This window comes from Phaenicophaeus curvirostris, chromosome 9, assembly GCF_032191515.1.
Source record: "Phaenicophaeus curvirostris isolate KB17595 chromosome 9, BPBGC_Pcur_1.0, whole genome shotgun sequence".
In the NCBI taxonomy this organism is placed as follows: Eukaryota; Metazoa; Chordata; class Aves; order Cuculiformes; family Cuculidae; genus Phaenicophaeus; species Phaenicophaeus curvirostris.
In genome coordinates this window covers 20,055,287-20,070,303 of record NC_091400.1, presented here as the reverse complement: position 1 = coordinate 20,070,303, position 15,017 = coordinate 20,055,287, and the positions used below count along the sequence as shown (strand labels likewise).

General features: G+C 49.4%; 1 protein-coding gene across 17 annotated transcripts in view; it reads left to right on the top strand.

The window, feature by feature from the left end:
- Positions 1-15,017, top strand: part of CAMK2G (calcium/calmodulin dependent protein kinase II gamma) — a 112,563-nt gene that overhangs the window by 86,915 nt on the left and 10,631 nt on the right. For 2 of the 17 annotated variants that reach the window (XM_069863681.1, XM_069863689.1), the window contains exons 14-18: positions 6,090-6,122; positions 9,871-9,939; positions 11,485-11,529; positions 12,176-12,224; positions 14,252-14,365. In XM_069863681.1, coding sequence (XP_069719782.1) covers positions 6,090-6,122; positions 9,871-9,939; positions 11,485-11,529; positions 12,176-12,224; positions 14,252-14,365 — 310 coding nt within the window. The remainder of the gene's footprint in view (positions 1-6,089; positions 6,123-9,870; positions 9,940-11,484; positions 11,530-12,175; positions 12,225-14,251; positions 14,366-15,017) is intronic. The other 15 variants (XM_069863684.1, XM_069863691.1, XM_069863682.1 and 12 more) reach the window with 12 other exon arrangements.

Here is a 15,017-nt window from a genome sequence, read left to right as displayed (position 1 = left end):
CTCTCTGTGCCGGTCATTGCCTGCTCATCGCATGTTGCTCCTGATGCAGGAAACTTGTCATTGTAGCCCCCCTGTTTTTCTTATCCTGGATAGTTCTGACAAACCGCTTGGGCAGTGACTGGTTAAGAGCATCTCATCTTGCATTGCTTACAGCAAGCGATGATTTTTCTGTCCATTGCAGTAGCACAGATACTGTGACTGGAACACCAGGCAGATTTTCAGCTTTGAGGTATCCCTTCACTCCCACTTCCGATATCAATAACTTTGCATCAGATGTTGGTTTAGAACAAGCATTGCATGCTGTGATTTAACTGCAGTCTGCTGACCGCATGCCGTGTGGCTAGGCTGTTTGTCATGTTCCCTGCAGAGATGGAAACTTATGGTTTGGTTGGTGGTTGGATTTTTCTTCTTAAAACCTCCTTGGACAATAATTCCTTGTGGCGATTTGAGAGAAAATTCATTTCTGTTTCTTCACTGGCTTTGTCTGGCCCAGGATTACTGTGCTCTGTGAGGGTGGTCCTGGGGGCATCCACACAGCAGATGAGAAGGCAAGGAGTGTTTCTTCCACAGAAATGAATGGCCCACTGAGAAAATCATGACCAGTATGTCTTAATGACTTTCTGTTAAAGGTATCTTTCCCATCCTTTTGGCTGGAATTCAGAGTTATCTTTGTTAGGATCTTGCATTATTTCACTATAAATACAGTAGGAGTTTCTATTCCATGATAGCAGGCAAGTTTAAGTGAGGCCTCAGTCTTCCTCCTGCTTTGTTCCCAAGAACTCCACGAAAATGTGTTGATAAATACCAATGGGAGCAGTTGCTAATTTAGCATGAACGAGGGAGGAATGATCTAGAAGTACTAGGTGGTGATAGGAGTGGTGCTGAGCTGATGGTAGGAGAAGTCCATAATTTTTGTTTCTGTAGGCATTGGCTTTAATCCCTTGCTGAAGCAAGCCTAGCACATTAGAGCAGTTGGAGATGCATGTATTGTACTTGCATCACGCCTTTTTGGAAGGCAGGGGAAAGCTTTAAATCAAGAAACATACTTTATTCCGATACAGGTGTCTCCACACTGGGGTTATTTTGATGAATTTCCATGGGTATGACCCTCTTTTCCATCAAATTCCTTTCCAAGATCTATTTGAAGCACTGCTGTTTGTCATCTCACACTGCTGCTTCTCTTTCAAGTACTAATTCTGCTAATTGGGAGATATTTCGTCAGCTTGGCACTTGAGAACTTTTCCATTATCTTAAATAATGAATGATTTAAACTGCCTTGAATCTTAAATTGTCCCTGCTCACCAAACCTTTGGTAGTGCTGTGCTCCCTGCTTCGGGAAGAATTTGGATCCAGACTGGTGGAGTAGCAACCAGGAGGGCCCAGGTTTTATCCCCAAGGAACACTTTTCTGCTCCAAGTGCCAGGTGAGGCTGGCAGGTGCTGGGGGACGCGTTGCAGAGCCATGTAACATACCTCATATCTTCTGGCCACCACCGTGGGCCCCAGGTATTTTTCTTAAGATTCTAAATTTATTAGCAATGTTGTTAGAGGCCATTTGAAAGTTTACTTTAGGTAGTTTCAGGTCAGATCTTCTTTCCTGTTCTTCTTTCTGCCAGTGACCTGACCTTGCATCTCTGCAGGGAGAGGGAGGGGTTGAGGTCCGGGCATGGGCAGGCACTCAGCTGAAGGTTCCGGGCACTTTGTCCTGTCTCTGACCCTGTCAGCCCTGGATGCCCTATAGTCAGTGTTACAGCCCTGCTGATGGGGTTTGTGTCTCTGGGCAGCACTGTCACAGTGCTCTTCCCTTTGTCCCAAGGGAATTTACCTCCTACTGGTGTGAGGACTCATGTGTTTTCAGTTCTAGCAGGGCCTGTCAGACCCATCTCTGTCTTCAGAATTCGTTAGTGCACACAGTGCTATTTTTAGTTAAGTATATGATTGTAAGTATTATAAATCAGTTCCTCTCCAAGCTCTTTGTCAGTTCCTTCTTCTCTTCTTTTCCTTTTTTCCTGAGCACTTTGGCTTGTGATTAGGGGATACAAAACTATAGTGGGTTTCAGGCCCCACCTACCATTCTGTGTAAACAACAGCTTGTGGGGAGAGCTGTGAGATGTAGATTATAGCAGCATTCCCTTGTAGTGCTCTGCAAATTGTGTTGATTCCCTGCCATTTCTCTGCTGCAAGCACACTGATTTTGTCCCCAGTCAAAGCTGGAAGGGCAACTCTGCTGAAAGAGTCCGAATCCAGATTTTTGGTGTGATGTAGAACCCACTCTTCACCTTAACCTAACTGCAAGGAGGCCCCAAACCCCATTTATTCTGCTGCTTGTAAGGAACATTGCAGTAAGGGTATGTTTTACGCCTCGTGGGTACCAGGTTTCCCTGCCCTTTGCCCAGTGAAGGGGATGTGGCAAGGCAAGGTGCTCTGTAAGCTGGCACAGCTGCTGGGAGAGCAGCTAGTGAACAAGTACCTTAGGCAGAGAAGGCACAGCAGCGAGGGGAGCCAATGGAGAATCCTTAGGAAATCTACAAGGGGCTGGAAATCTGCAGTGATCAGGTGCCATCCATGCAGTGACCAACAAGAGTTTATGCTCTACTTTCTGCATTTGGACTTTTTATGGTCTCAAAGCCAGCCTGGTTAAAGATGGCTATAGTGAAGCTGCCCAAAGAGAACACAGGTTTAGCTGAACTGCACAGTTTATGCTGGTCTGTTTTATCAATACTCTTGGGATGCGCTTCGAATCTGCTCAAGTGTTGACAGCCAGTAGCACATTCTGTCCACCTTTGATGCATTCACTTTTTTTCACTGCACTGTTGTAACGCATGGAAACTCCAACTGAGATCAAGGGTCCAGTGTGCTTAGCGCTGTCGAGATGCCTGAGCAGAAGATCCCTGCCTCTTAGCTTACAATTTAAATAGCGAAGTTGACAGAGGGCAAGAGGGAAGATGGATTGGCAAAGATGAAAGTGTTTGCTCAGCATCATGCAAAAGGGCTAAAGCAGGTGCAGAAGTGGGTCCTCTGAGCTGCTGGTTCAGGCTGCCTCTCACTGATCTGCCTTGAGCTCAACACTTTTTTTCCCCTACCTGAAGTCCTAAACCAACTGTACCGTCTATGGGAATGTGAGATGCAGCAAGCAGATGCTTTCACATGCTGGTACCATCAGTACCAGACTGAGGAACACTGCACATAGAAGGCAGCTGTTGTAAAAAGAGCTCCACATTAAGTGTCCAGAACTGGGCATGGGCCCTGGCCTGTGATCAGTCCCCTCCCTACAGCTTCTCCCAGTCTGTGTCTGTATTTCTGTACGTGCTCGGAGTGATTTACCCTGTCCGTTCCCAGCTGTGATGCTGTGCTGAGGGGACAGTGGCTCTGCAGGTTGTCTGCTATCGCCTGCTGACTCCACTTGGTTGTTACGTTAACAAGAGTCTCCCTTCAGTGTTGTTGTAGAGAATCTGTTCTCTTCTGAGATGAAGACTGGAATTTCACACAAATACAGAAAATAGAATGAACAAACTTTCATCCCAGGGTTCAAGAGGAAAATGTCCGTAGTGCTTGGGAGAATTTTTGTCACTCAGACATAGGGAAATCCTCCCAGACACCAGTGAGGGACCTTACCAGAGGCAGTCTGCCTTTAACAACTGTTTGCATTCCCTAGGACGGCTCTGCACTGCTTAGCAGTGCTTGGAGAGGTAGCTGTGCTATGGAAGGAAAGGAGAACTCTAACTGAACGTTTTTTATTTACTTTGCGAAGTAAAGGTCATGTTACAAAAAGAAAGGTTTTTGCTCACCCCACCTGGTGCCCATGGGAAGGTGGTGTAGAGGTCTCTGATGCAGCTCTTAGAAGCAGTTGGGAGACTGAGCTGGTTTTAGTCATTTCCTTTTCTGTACTTTGACTTCATAAGTTTAATGATGTGGCATGTACTGCTGGTGCCCCACAGTGGTATTATCCACCCTGTCTGGGTTGCAGTAGTGCTGTCATGCTCTGATCTTAACATAGACCTCTCTCCCGCTTTTCCTGCTGCCTCGCTAGCTCTTCTCCCCCTGTCGTTATACCAGCCAGTTGTAATGTGCTTTTGGGGATTTCTAAAGCACCTCATGCCACGTTAATAGCCCAGCGCTGTTTTAAATACAGACTGTACTCTAATTAAATTTTGATGTGCAGAGGGTTCTGTTTCCTCCTGTGTCACTGTCTCTTGTGCCTCTAGCACCAGAGAGTGGTTGTTTGCTGTATGGCGTAGAATCGTAGAATAACTTTGCTGACTCTCCTTTCATATCAAACCCTGTGCTCATCTCTTAATTAATTTTCTCCCCCTTTTCTTGTTTCTGCAACTTGTTGGAAAGCTGTACGAACATGAAATGAGACTGGCTTCCTTAGGGAGGTTTCCCAGGAGCATCCAGGCAGCCTCTGTTTGTCTGCTGCAACTTAGGGGATACATTAGAAATAACTGATGTGCTTTAGAGTACTTTCTCAGTGTGAATTTCCACTTATCCCAGTTAAGTTCCCTCTTGTGACTGGGTACAGATATTCTTCCAGTTTGTTGGTGGTCCAAGCATTGTATTCATCCGCTGGAAGCACATCCTATTTTAGCTCTAGCTTGAGGAAGAGCCTGTGGAGAAGCTATATTGTTCTAGAATATGATGAGAGGACTCACAGGTTTGTAAACTAGGTGATGGCAAACTCTGTGTAGTGCCCCAATGAAGTGAAAGATTGGTGAGTAAGATACTGAATAAATCGCTCTTTGGAGTCTGTCTGTCCGGGAAAGATCAGATGAGGCACAAGCTTTGCCGATTTAAGTCTGTTCATGCTGTGGCTGCATGATTCAGGGCTGTGTGGTGTGGTTAGGAATGCAGCTCTGGGTATGAGGGGAACATGGACACTTCTTCTGATAAGGACATGCCAGTCTGTGTGAGTGCTTGTGCTCTGGTGGGAGGACAGCAGGGACAAAGGCTCAGTGAGCGTGTGGAATGAGGAGGTACAACTGCGTGGCCTATGCTGAGTTGCAGGGCTGCTCCACGATGGGCTGTGGCAGAATGCAGGAGTCCAAAGATACGTAGCTGAGCCCACGTCATCGTGGCTGCCGTGGACACGCTGTCCTACAGGACTGTGTGAGCCGGGCTCTGCAGTACCTCCCTGTGGCAGTAAGAAGCAGAGAAATAGCCTAGATAGCACCCGAGAAGGACAGATGGAAGGAAGATGGACGTGGAGCCAAGAGGGGAAGGGGACAGTGTTGCAGTTCTGAAAGGCCTGCTAGGCTCCGCTTGGACAGGGTGACACAGCATGCTGAAAAAGCAGAGCAATGCATGCTAAGCCTGGTGACTGGGGAGCACAGTTTGATGTGAAGGTGCCTTTGAAGGTGACTGAAGATGCCTTTGAACTGTAGTGAAGTCCAAGAAGTTGAGTTGCGTTTAAGCATTGCTCCCTGTTTGTTCTTCTCCCAGTACCTGGGAGCACAAGGTGTTCTGGCTATTGATTGCCTCTGCCTTCTTTGCCTTCTCTCTGTGTCTGAGTGTGGATGCATCTTGTTCAGTTCCCATGTGAGGCTGCCTTTCTCCTCCCCTTGCTATGTGTGAAAGTTTCCTCTCCTTTCTTTGCCCCTTGAGGATGCCTTTCCTCTCATGTCGTCTGCCCTGCCCTGATTCCAATTGCAGACACAGTTATTCTTCCTCCAGTGTGAACGACCAAGTTTCTGCCACCCCCTCCAGTGTGGCTGGGAAAGCTGCACAGTGTGCTGAGGGGGAAGAGCGCACAGATACCCCACCTTGCATCCCACATCTGGAGCATTTATATCCCTCCTCCCTCTTCTCTCCTCATACCAATGTGTGGGGCACCTGTGTTCTGACCTCAGTGTCTGAGTGGATGAGGGTCTTCAGCTCTGCCCCGTCCTCTGGTGTGCAGTCATGTTTGTTAATGGTGGTTTCTCTCAGCGCCGTCTTGCGTGCCTGCGCGTTTCTGCTGCCGCTTGTACCTGCCCCAGGGGAGCGCGATGGGCAGGGGGCCCTTGCCGGCACACTAATGTGTGAATAGTTTCTGTGCTTTTCTTCTCATCTCCTCTCTTCCCTTCTCTTTCCCTCTCTCAATGGTGTGTCCAGAAAAGGAAGTCGAGCTCCAGTGTGCATTTGATGGTGAGCACCTCCCGTAAGCTGCCTGCGATTCGTGCGTCCGCCATTCTCATGCCATGCACGCTCGGCTTGTGCTCATCACCCTACATAGCATGTCTGTGCAGCGGGGCGGTGGCGGGGGGGCATCGTGCACCCAAGGTCCATGTCCTCACCACAAGGGCCCTGCGAGTGCCCAGCCCTCGTACCGCTCCCATTTTGTGCAGAACATCAGCTGCTGGCAGTGCAGTGACTGTGCCCGCTCCAAGCAGCAGCAGCTCTCGGCGGAACAGGCGCCTGCCTTGCCTGCACGTGGAGCTTCGTGGTTCTGCTGCAGAGGTGCCAAAAAGAGGTACCTTTGCCTGGCATTGGTACAGTCATCCCCGGTCAGAGCCCTGCAAGCGTAGAACAAACTGGGAGTCGCTCCGTATGTGGCAGAGACTGACGGGGCCATGCTGTGCAGATGAGATGTGTGGGCACGGCACTGCCGGGCAGCTCAGAGCTGCCCATGCCTTCTTTTTTTAGAATATGTACCCAGAAGGTTTGTCAGAGCCTTTATAACCCAGACCTCCCTTTTGTCCTGGTCTCATTTATGTACCCCAGCATGACCAGATACCCAGTAACTGCCTCCCCTGTCCTGTTCATTGCCTTTGTTCATCCATCCAGACGTCTGACAGCCATGGCATTTGTCAGAAAAGATGTCAAATCCCTCACAAAGGGAACTGGCTGGTGCCGTATTGTGAGGAGTTGAGCCCAGTCTGTGTCTCTGAGGTACGAACAGTAACTAAAGAACAAAAATTAGCTATTGCGTATGTTCCTTTGCACAGAAAAAGAACGGAAAATGTCTCCACTGTTGCAGGTAGGAACAGGAATGTTAGAGTGCTGAGAAATCAGAATGACTTTTTTCTCCATTGTTATCTGGAAGGTATTTTTTCCCTTCCTCCTTCAATGACAGCTTATAACAATGTAAACACAGGAAAAGTAATCCCAAAGTATTGCTTGGAAACTGATGTGAGGGACTGACATTTCCCCATCCTTGCCTTTACTGAACTCCAGGGCAGGAGTATGTTGTGCTTTTCTTGCCCTTCTTTTCTACCCTCTGCCACCAATAAATTCCCTCTGCGTGTTGTTTTAAAGCAGCTGGGATATGTAAACGGCGTGTCAGCCTCGGAAAACCTGGATGCAGCAAAGGAGGCTGAATAACCAGAGATGGCCCGTGTGTTGGTGCTTGTTTTCTCTCAGCTGGCGTGTCCCCAGCAATACTCCCACTGCTCTGTTTTCTCTCTCGTGCTTCTCTGTGGTCTTTGTGCCTGTCTGTCTGTCTCTCTCCTGTCTACCGCAGGAAGCGCTGCCAACCGTTGTGCCCAACTGACCCTGTTACGTAGACCTTAAGAGGGGCCTGGCTCTGTTTGAGGTGACTTGGCCTCTCTTAACTTGAGTTGCGCTGCTGTGAGTTACCAAGGAGCATAACACACCCAGCGGCTGGGATGTTGGCTGGCAGCAGGAGGGAAGGGAGTTAAGAGTTGGCTGTGGTGCCTGGGGCTCTGGGAAGGGCCGGCAGCCTTCCAGGGAAGTGGCCACGAGGCACAGATGTGTGCAGGAAGCTCAGTATTCTCGGGTACTTCCATCTGAGAAAGAACCATGAAATGTGCTTAGGCCAAGTGTCCTGCCTCTTATTTCCTTGGGACTCTCCTGCAGTACAGTCCTGTGTGATTCTGGACTAACAGACACAGTACTTGGTCTTCTTCAGCCAGCTGGCTGGGGAGGAGTGTGGTGGATGAGCTGGGGGCTTGGCGCAGCCTGGAGGGCAGGCTGTGTGCATTGGGTGTGCGTGGATTTGCAGTTTAACGTGATGTCCAACACCAAACAAGCTGCTGACACCTTTCTTGAATAATAGTGGCTTTCTCTGTGTTGGGGTTTTTTTTTCCATTGGGCCTCCATTATAAAGGCTTCAAAATAAATTGCAAACGTTTTTGAATAGCTTCTTTCCTGCTAACTTTATCTTCTTATCCCAGTGGACTGAGAAAAATGGGCTGGGCTGTTCTCACTGGACGAGGTTTGGAAGATAAATCTCTGCGATAGGATCACTGTTCCGGAAAAGCTATGGGAACTTCAATGCAGTGCGGAGGGGTGGACCCAGAAGCTTGATTGTGTTTGTGTCATAAAAGAGCTCAGGATTCATTTTTTCAGGTTGATCTGCTTCCCTCTTACTTCCACAGCAGCCTGTCATCTCCTCCACTTTCAGGCTGGGAATACATGCAGGAAGCAAAGCACTCAGAAGGCCAAAGTCTCAGTCATGGGTTAATGTGGGGATGTATAGGAAGAGGTAGTAAACAGTGATTTCTGGAGTGTTTCTTCTTCCTTAGCTCTGGGAACGACTGTGTCATGCTTTTTTTTTTTTTTCTCCCCATCAACTTTTTAAAGAGTTCATTCATGCCTCTCTTTTACTTCTTCCTCTTTCCATCTCCCCATCTTCCTCTTCTGTTCCTCCTCTCTCCCACCCACAGGGGTGGCCAGGCCAAGGCATGCTGGTTGTGGAGAACTTAAGTATTAGTAGGTGTTTGTGATCTCACGGGATCTGTCTCTGGTTGATATAATGAAACCTTTGGCAGATGTTTTCCAGCTCAGCGTTTAACTTCCCTGTGGTGGTTCCTGGAGGGATGAGGGCCTGATGTTCTGCAGCATGCGGTGGGATGGAGAGCAGCTGTAATGAGGTCGCAGTGCTGTGTGCTCCTACCCAGCACCCCTGGGCTGTAAGGAAGGAGCTTGAGGAGGCTCCTGCCATGCTGCTGTGGGTGTTGTTCTGGTGCGTGGCAGCCAGAGAGCCGTGTCCCTTGTGTGAGGTTACGTGGCAATGGAGCTGTTGGCCCAGTTCCTCAGCAGCTGACTGGCTTTGTGGCCTGGGAGCTGTGTGCCAGCAGGCACAGGTTTGTCCGCCTACAAACCCAGGCCTTGCTCCTTCCTCACCAAACCGACCTCTGTGGCTCAGCGGGGGTAGGTTTTGCAGGTGGCTGGTGTCTGCCTCACTGTTGTGCTCTGTGAATGCAGAAGATGGAGTTTTTATCCTTCTATGACACCTACACAAGGGACTGAAGAGGGGAAACATGACAAACTGCTGGGCACCATCCAGAGCACTTGCTGCCTGGGGAACTACCTGGCCTTTTTCTTGTGTCCCACCCGTGTATTTCCATATTTTGTTCCTGATGTTTCTTGGTTTAGGTCACAGCAAGGGCACAACACACCACACTGCACCTTTTCTAGGGCCAACCACACTTTCTTTGGCATCGGTAGATTCCCTGGGACCCTCAGCATCATCACAGATCTAGGAATCTTCCTGCACCCTTGGGGACTCCTCAGACACAGCTCCCAGTTGTCTCCTGTTTGAGACTGCCCCGTAGCTGCTGTATGTCTCACTTCTGTAGGCTCTTTCTCTCAGGACTGCCGCCATCTCATTCTTCTTCACCAAGTACTTTTGTTGGTGCTCATTGCAGGGTTCTCCCTGTCCCTTTGGGCTGCTGCCTTTTCTCCTCCTGGTCTCCCTCCGTGTAGCTCCAGCAGTCCATGCACATTTGGGTTTGATTCATTCCCTTCTCACCTCCAAGGGCAGGATGGTGCCCAGCAGCCCGGGCAGCAGCCCTCCATCCTCCCTTTGGGTGATGGAGCCTGTGGGATGGGGAGGGTCTGAGGAAACGGTTGGGGTGGAAGCGATGCTGTCATTTTCTTGCTGCCTCTGCTTGTCCAGCAGGGGAACTAAAACCATGTTTTTCTGTCTCAGCCGCAGAGCAACAACAAAACCAGTATAGTAAGCACTGCAAAAGAAACACCCCCAGTGCAGACGTCCATGGTATCTTCCCCCACCGCTATTTTTTTTTTCCTTGTTTGGTTTAATTTCGACTTGTCCTCTCCCTCTCTCTTCTTCCCTCCCTTCCTGAGTGCTGCTTGTGCTGCTCTTGTTCCAGCTTGTGTTTTGGCTTCGTTCTGTCCATGTCGCTGTGCTGTGGTGGGGCCTGGTCACAGCCTCACGGGCTTCGGGGTGGGGGTGCTGAGCAGAGCTGTGGTTGGATGTGGGGATCGCAGCTTGCCTGGACTTCCCCATGTGCCCTCTCTGTACAGTTCTGTGTGTCCCGTTCAGCTGTTCCTGCTGCCTTTGGGGAGGTTGCTTTGGAAGAAGAGAGTGGCAAGCTCCATCCCCTCTGCCACTCGTCAGAGGTGGAGAATGGACTGCAGGCCATCATAGAAGGAAGGGCAGGCAGTGAGGTTTAGAAGAACTATTTGGTGGCCCGTTTGGTCTGCTCTGTCGAGTGGCTGGTTCTCTGCAGCTTGCTGGGCTAGCATTTTCTGTTGGGGCTGCGCGCAGTGTCTGCAGAGGTGCCCTGTGCCTGGCACATTTAGTGGCACAGTACAGTGTGGTTCAGCTTGGGAGATCAGGCAGCAGGGTAGTGGCTGACAGGTGGGTGGGTGGGTGTTTGTCACTGCACCCTCCCCATCTCTGATACCTCGCTGAGCCATCTGCAAGGGTGACAGTGGGAGGAGACAGTGCAGCATCCCGGAGTCTTATCCCATAATGAAGGAATGAGGACAGGAGAGAGTTAACACCCGCAGGCCCTGTAGCTGCTCTTTGTGTGTCTCTGGAGAGCTGGATTTGGCAGGTGGGAGGGTGAGATTTGATTTTTTTATTATAGGGCCAAGGGTTCTTGGGACAGTTCATAATTTCCTGCTTTCCCTTCATGGGCTTTGCTCATTGTGTTTGATACTGAGGGAGCCTTTCTAACTTATTAATTATTGTTGCTATTATTGAAATTGGATCTCATCTTAAAGACTTGGAGAAAAATGTGCCTTTTTTCCCAGACAGTTCCTATAGCAGCCCCGCTCGAGGGGCACTGAGGTGGTCTGGCTTGTTCCCTTTTTGTTAGGGAAATTATGAATGTCCCTTTTTTAGGGTAAAATACCCAGCAAGCTTTCCCAAGAACTGGGAGACAAAAGCCCCAGCCCTGTCTTACCCTTTCCTCTCCTCTCCTGAAGCATTTTCCAGTGCGGAAGCTGTGGAGGGGCTGGTCACTTCATGAGCAGACTCAGAGTGCAGGCTGGTTGCTCGGCTGCTGTCTGGTGTTTGTGCCAGCCTGGCTCCCTGGAGGCAAACTGGGAATTGAGGGCAGTTGCAGAAGCTGGGGGCTTTGTCTCCTTGTGACTGTAGCTTTTAGTGCAGCCTCTCTCTTCAGGAGATCTCCTGTGCAGGATATGTTTGCGTGCACACAGACACTCATGTGCTGTTTGGAGTTTGTGGTTTGGTTTTTTATGTCAGTCACCTTTTCTCCACGTGCTGGGGAGTGAAAAGAAACAAGGAAGTGCTTTGGGACCGGAGTTTAATGATTCTTCCATCCTTTCCTAGGAGCCTCAAACAACTGTTGTCCATAATGCTACAGATGGCATAAAGGTAAGGGACAGGAATGTTGCCAGAGAAACCTCTGCTTCTTTCTTGTCGGTCTCGTCTGTGTGTCCTACTGAGGTTTCTGCCTTCCCACAGTGTGGTTTGTAGCATGCTCCCGCATGCTGGCAGCCTGGGAGGGCTGTGTGGTGTGTCTGGGGATCTCTGGAGAGGCTCAGTAGAGACAACTGTTCCAGTGTTGTCATACCTTTCCCGCTGTGGTGTGCGATCATCACTCTTCCATATGTGGGGGTGGAAGAGAAGATGCAGACACTCAGGCACTTTGTTTTTTCTTCTGGAAATGGAGACCTGTTCCTCTGGGAAAGCCTCAAAGCCTTCTTAGCTTCTTGTGGCTCCTCTTCTTCCAAACAGAAGCAACTCCCGTTTGATCTTATTTGACAGAGTTCGGTAACTTCTGTCCTTGTAAAAGTCCTGGCTGGACAGCTTGAACGGCTTAAACACGCACAAGCTGAGCAGAGACGCTGTTAAGTTTTGCTTAATATTTGGCCTGCTTCCATCTGGATATTCCTCATATCATCCTCTCCCTACCATCCCTGCCAGTGATTTTGCGCTTTTCCCCGTCTTCCTTTACAAACAACCTGTTTATTCACTCTCCCTCTGCTGATGCCTGGTAATGCTCTGTTCTGCTGTGCAGGGTTCCACAGAGAGCTGTAACACCACCACCGAAGATGAGGATCTGAAAGGTAGGTATTTCGCTGTGATCTGTAATACAGTTAATTGCAGGCAAGGTAATCCTGAAGATCTGATCATTGCCTTGAACTAGCTTCCCCAGTTTCTGTGTCTGGCTCGGTTTATAAACTCACCGTGACGCTGCCATCCCTGTCACAGTGGACAACATGCTGGGGAACCAGTTGACGTGGCCTCTGGGGGGCATAAACACTGTTTGCCATGAGATGATTTGGGTTTGTCTCAGAGCCAGAATTCTTCTCTTGCAAATACCTTAATTTGTTCATCTCTAGTCCATTTCTAGGCTTGGAAAATCCCTCCTAGCCCCTTGAGATTTGCAGTCTGGTTGTGGTTTTGTGCTTCCCTGTAGGTGGCAAGGAGCTGAAGCCCATCTGTTCCTGCTCAGTCTGCCTCTTCCCCCCTTTTTGAGAATCCCTTTGTTGACAGGCACTCACTTCCTTGCTTATTTTTTTCTCTTTGAGTCTGTTTTTCTTTCTAAGATGAAGATTGTTCTCAGCCTGTCATCTTTGAATGGAGATGATTTTTCATGTCTTTGACTGAGGTGTCAGTAGAGGGAGAGGCTGCGAGGAGATTTCACACCTTTTAGTGACCATATTGTAAATACTCTGGGCCTGTAAAACCCTTGAGATGAAGGAGCTCCAAGTCCCATATCTACTCATGTTGTTTGAGCAGCTATCCTTTTCCTGAAGTACCTAAAAAAGGATAAGCAAACGTTTTCCTGACTGAGCGGGTTTGGGATGGGTGGATGCCACTTGCATTCTGAGGCAGATGTGTTGTTAATGGTTTGCGTTGTAAGGCAGAGATATTCTCATTCTCCCTGTAGCCAATCTGAGTGATGTGTCCAGGTACAAATTGGTGCTGCCCTGTGGTGTTCAGCAGTGTTATGTCTGTCAGCTAGGCTCATTCCTGATGCATTTCCATGCATTATCACAAGCTGCTGGCTCCTCTTCTGGGGAGTCCCAGGGAGCAGAAGTGCCTGCCAGTGAGTGGAGAAGCTCTGCCATACAGATCATTTCAGATAAGAGTTGCCCTCAGTACAGGGCAGCGGTCTAGCTCCCATCTGTTTGCCGGAGTAATCTGTGGGTGAAGAACCCAGCTTTGAGGAAAGGGAACTGGGTGGTATTGGTAGTGTGGTAACAAAACTGATTGATCTGATCTCCGCTGAATACCTGTCCAGAACAGATATTTATCCAGAACCTTGTGTCCTTTGTCACCTTTGGTTCAGGAGGGGTCCCAGACTTGAGCCTGCGGGTCCTATAAGTCAGGACTAGGGATGCTGTGAGGCGAGGAAGGCTGGAATGGGAACAGAAGGTGGGGGGAAGGAGGGCAGCTGGCAGGGCCAAATCTATGAAGAACTGTAGAGGGGCTGCACTGCTGCGAATCAAAACTGGGATACTTGGTTTTTTTGGTAGAGGTTAGAAGATTTGGTTATGGTTTTAATAGAAGGGAGCATTTGGATGGTGGTTGGGAGGGAGGGAGCTCGCACAGTGATGGTTTGTGCCGTGGCCAGCTCTGGTGATTGCAGCACTTCAGTTCTAAGCGAGGCAGTGCTCACCAGTGTTCCTTTTTAGTTCCTGCCCCTCTGTGGTTTAAGCTAAACCAGCTCTCAAGCAAAATTCAATAGCCCTAGAGGTCTGGGGGTGTCGGCGTTCTGCATGGCCGTGACTCTGCAAACAGGGAAGTGCTTGTGCATCTCCTCTGCCAGCCTTTTGTTTTCCATAGCCAGCAGGTTACGCAGATGAGTTCTGCTGTGGTGTAGGAGATCCCGCTCCATCCGTGGCAGCTGCCTCGGGGATGTGCTCTTCCCACTGGGGGGCAGCTCCCGCTGCCCTGTGTCACTCTGAATGGCACCACAGGTCCGTTTTGTAGAGCTCTCTACTTGGCCATGCCTTGAGGATATTCCTGCATGTTTTGTGCCCAGCATTGTGGTTTCTTTAATGTTCTCCTCTTTCCTTTCTCTTTTTTTGTTTACTGAACTTGCGTGTTTTGTTTGTGTTTGTGTTTCAATTCCCTGCCATGCCAGCTGCCCCGCTCTCCACCGGGGACGGCAGCTCAGTGCTTGAAGGACGGAGGCACAGTGAGAGCAAAACACAGACTGAGTCCATGCAGTCCCAGCTTTCTCTCTGTTTCTCAGCCAGTAAGTCCAGGGGTGCAGTGCTTCACGGCATCGTTTTCCCAACCTTCCCTCTACCTTTCCCATTTCTCCTTCCCCAAGAGTTTTCCTTTCCTCAACTTCCTTCCTGAACCTTGATTTTTCATTTTAAATGTTTCAGAACAAAAAGAAATCATCTCCCTTCCTGCAAAATACCCTCCTTTGCACATGGAAAACTTTCAGACCTTGCATTCCTTTTTTGAAGAACCAGAGCCTCATCCCAGCTAGTTCCATTCCCTTGCTTTCATCTGGGTGAGGTGTGGAGTTCTTTGCAGAGGCACGGCCTTTGGGTTTCCTTGGGGGAGTCACTGCAGCTCTGATTCCCCTGCTGGTGAATGGAGTCCTTGGTGCAGGTCTGCTTCACAGCGGGGATGTGCGAGGCTGAATGCAGTCTCACTTCTCAAGACGACTGAGCACCTGAGACGTGGATGGTGCTCAGGTAGCAGAAAAGGAGTGAAAAACAGTCTTCACAGACTGCTTCAGGGATGCTTTGGAAGGGAGGCTGTGGCTGCTGGGAGAGCCCATAGCATTTCTGAACCCATTGTCAGGTGCTCAAGTGAAAATCCTTGGATGTTTCTGTGTTGTGAACTTTACCTTGTGTGTCTGTCGTGCCAGCTCAGTTAGCTGGTACCATGGT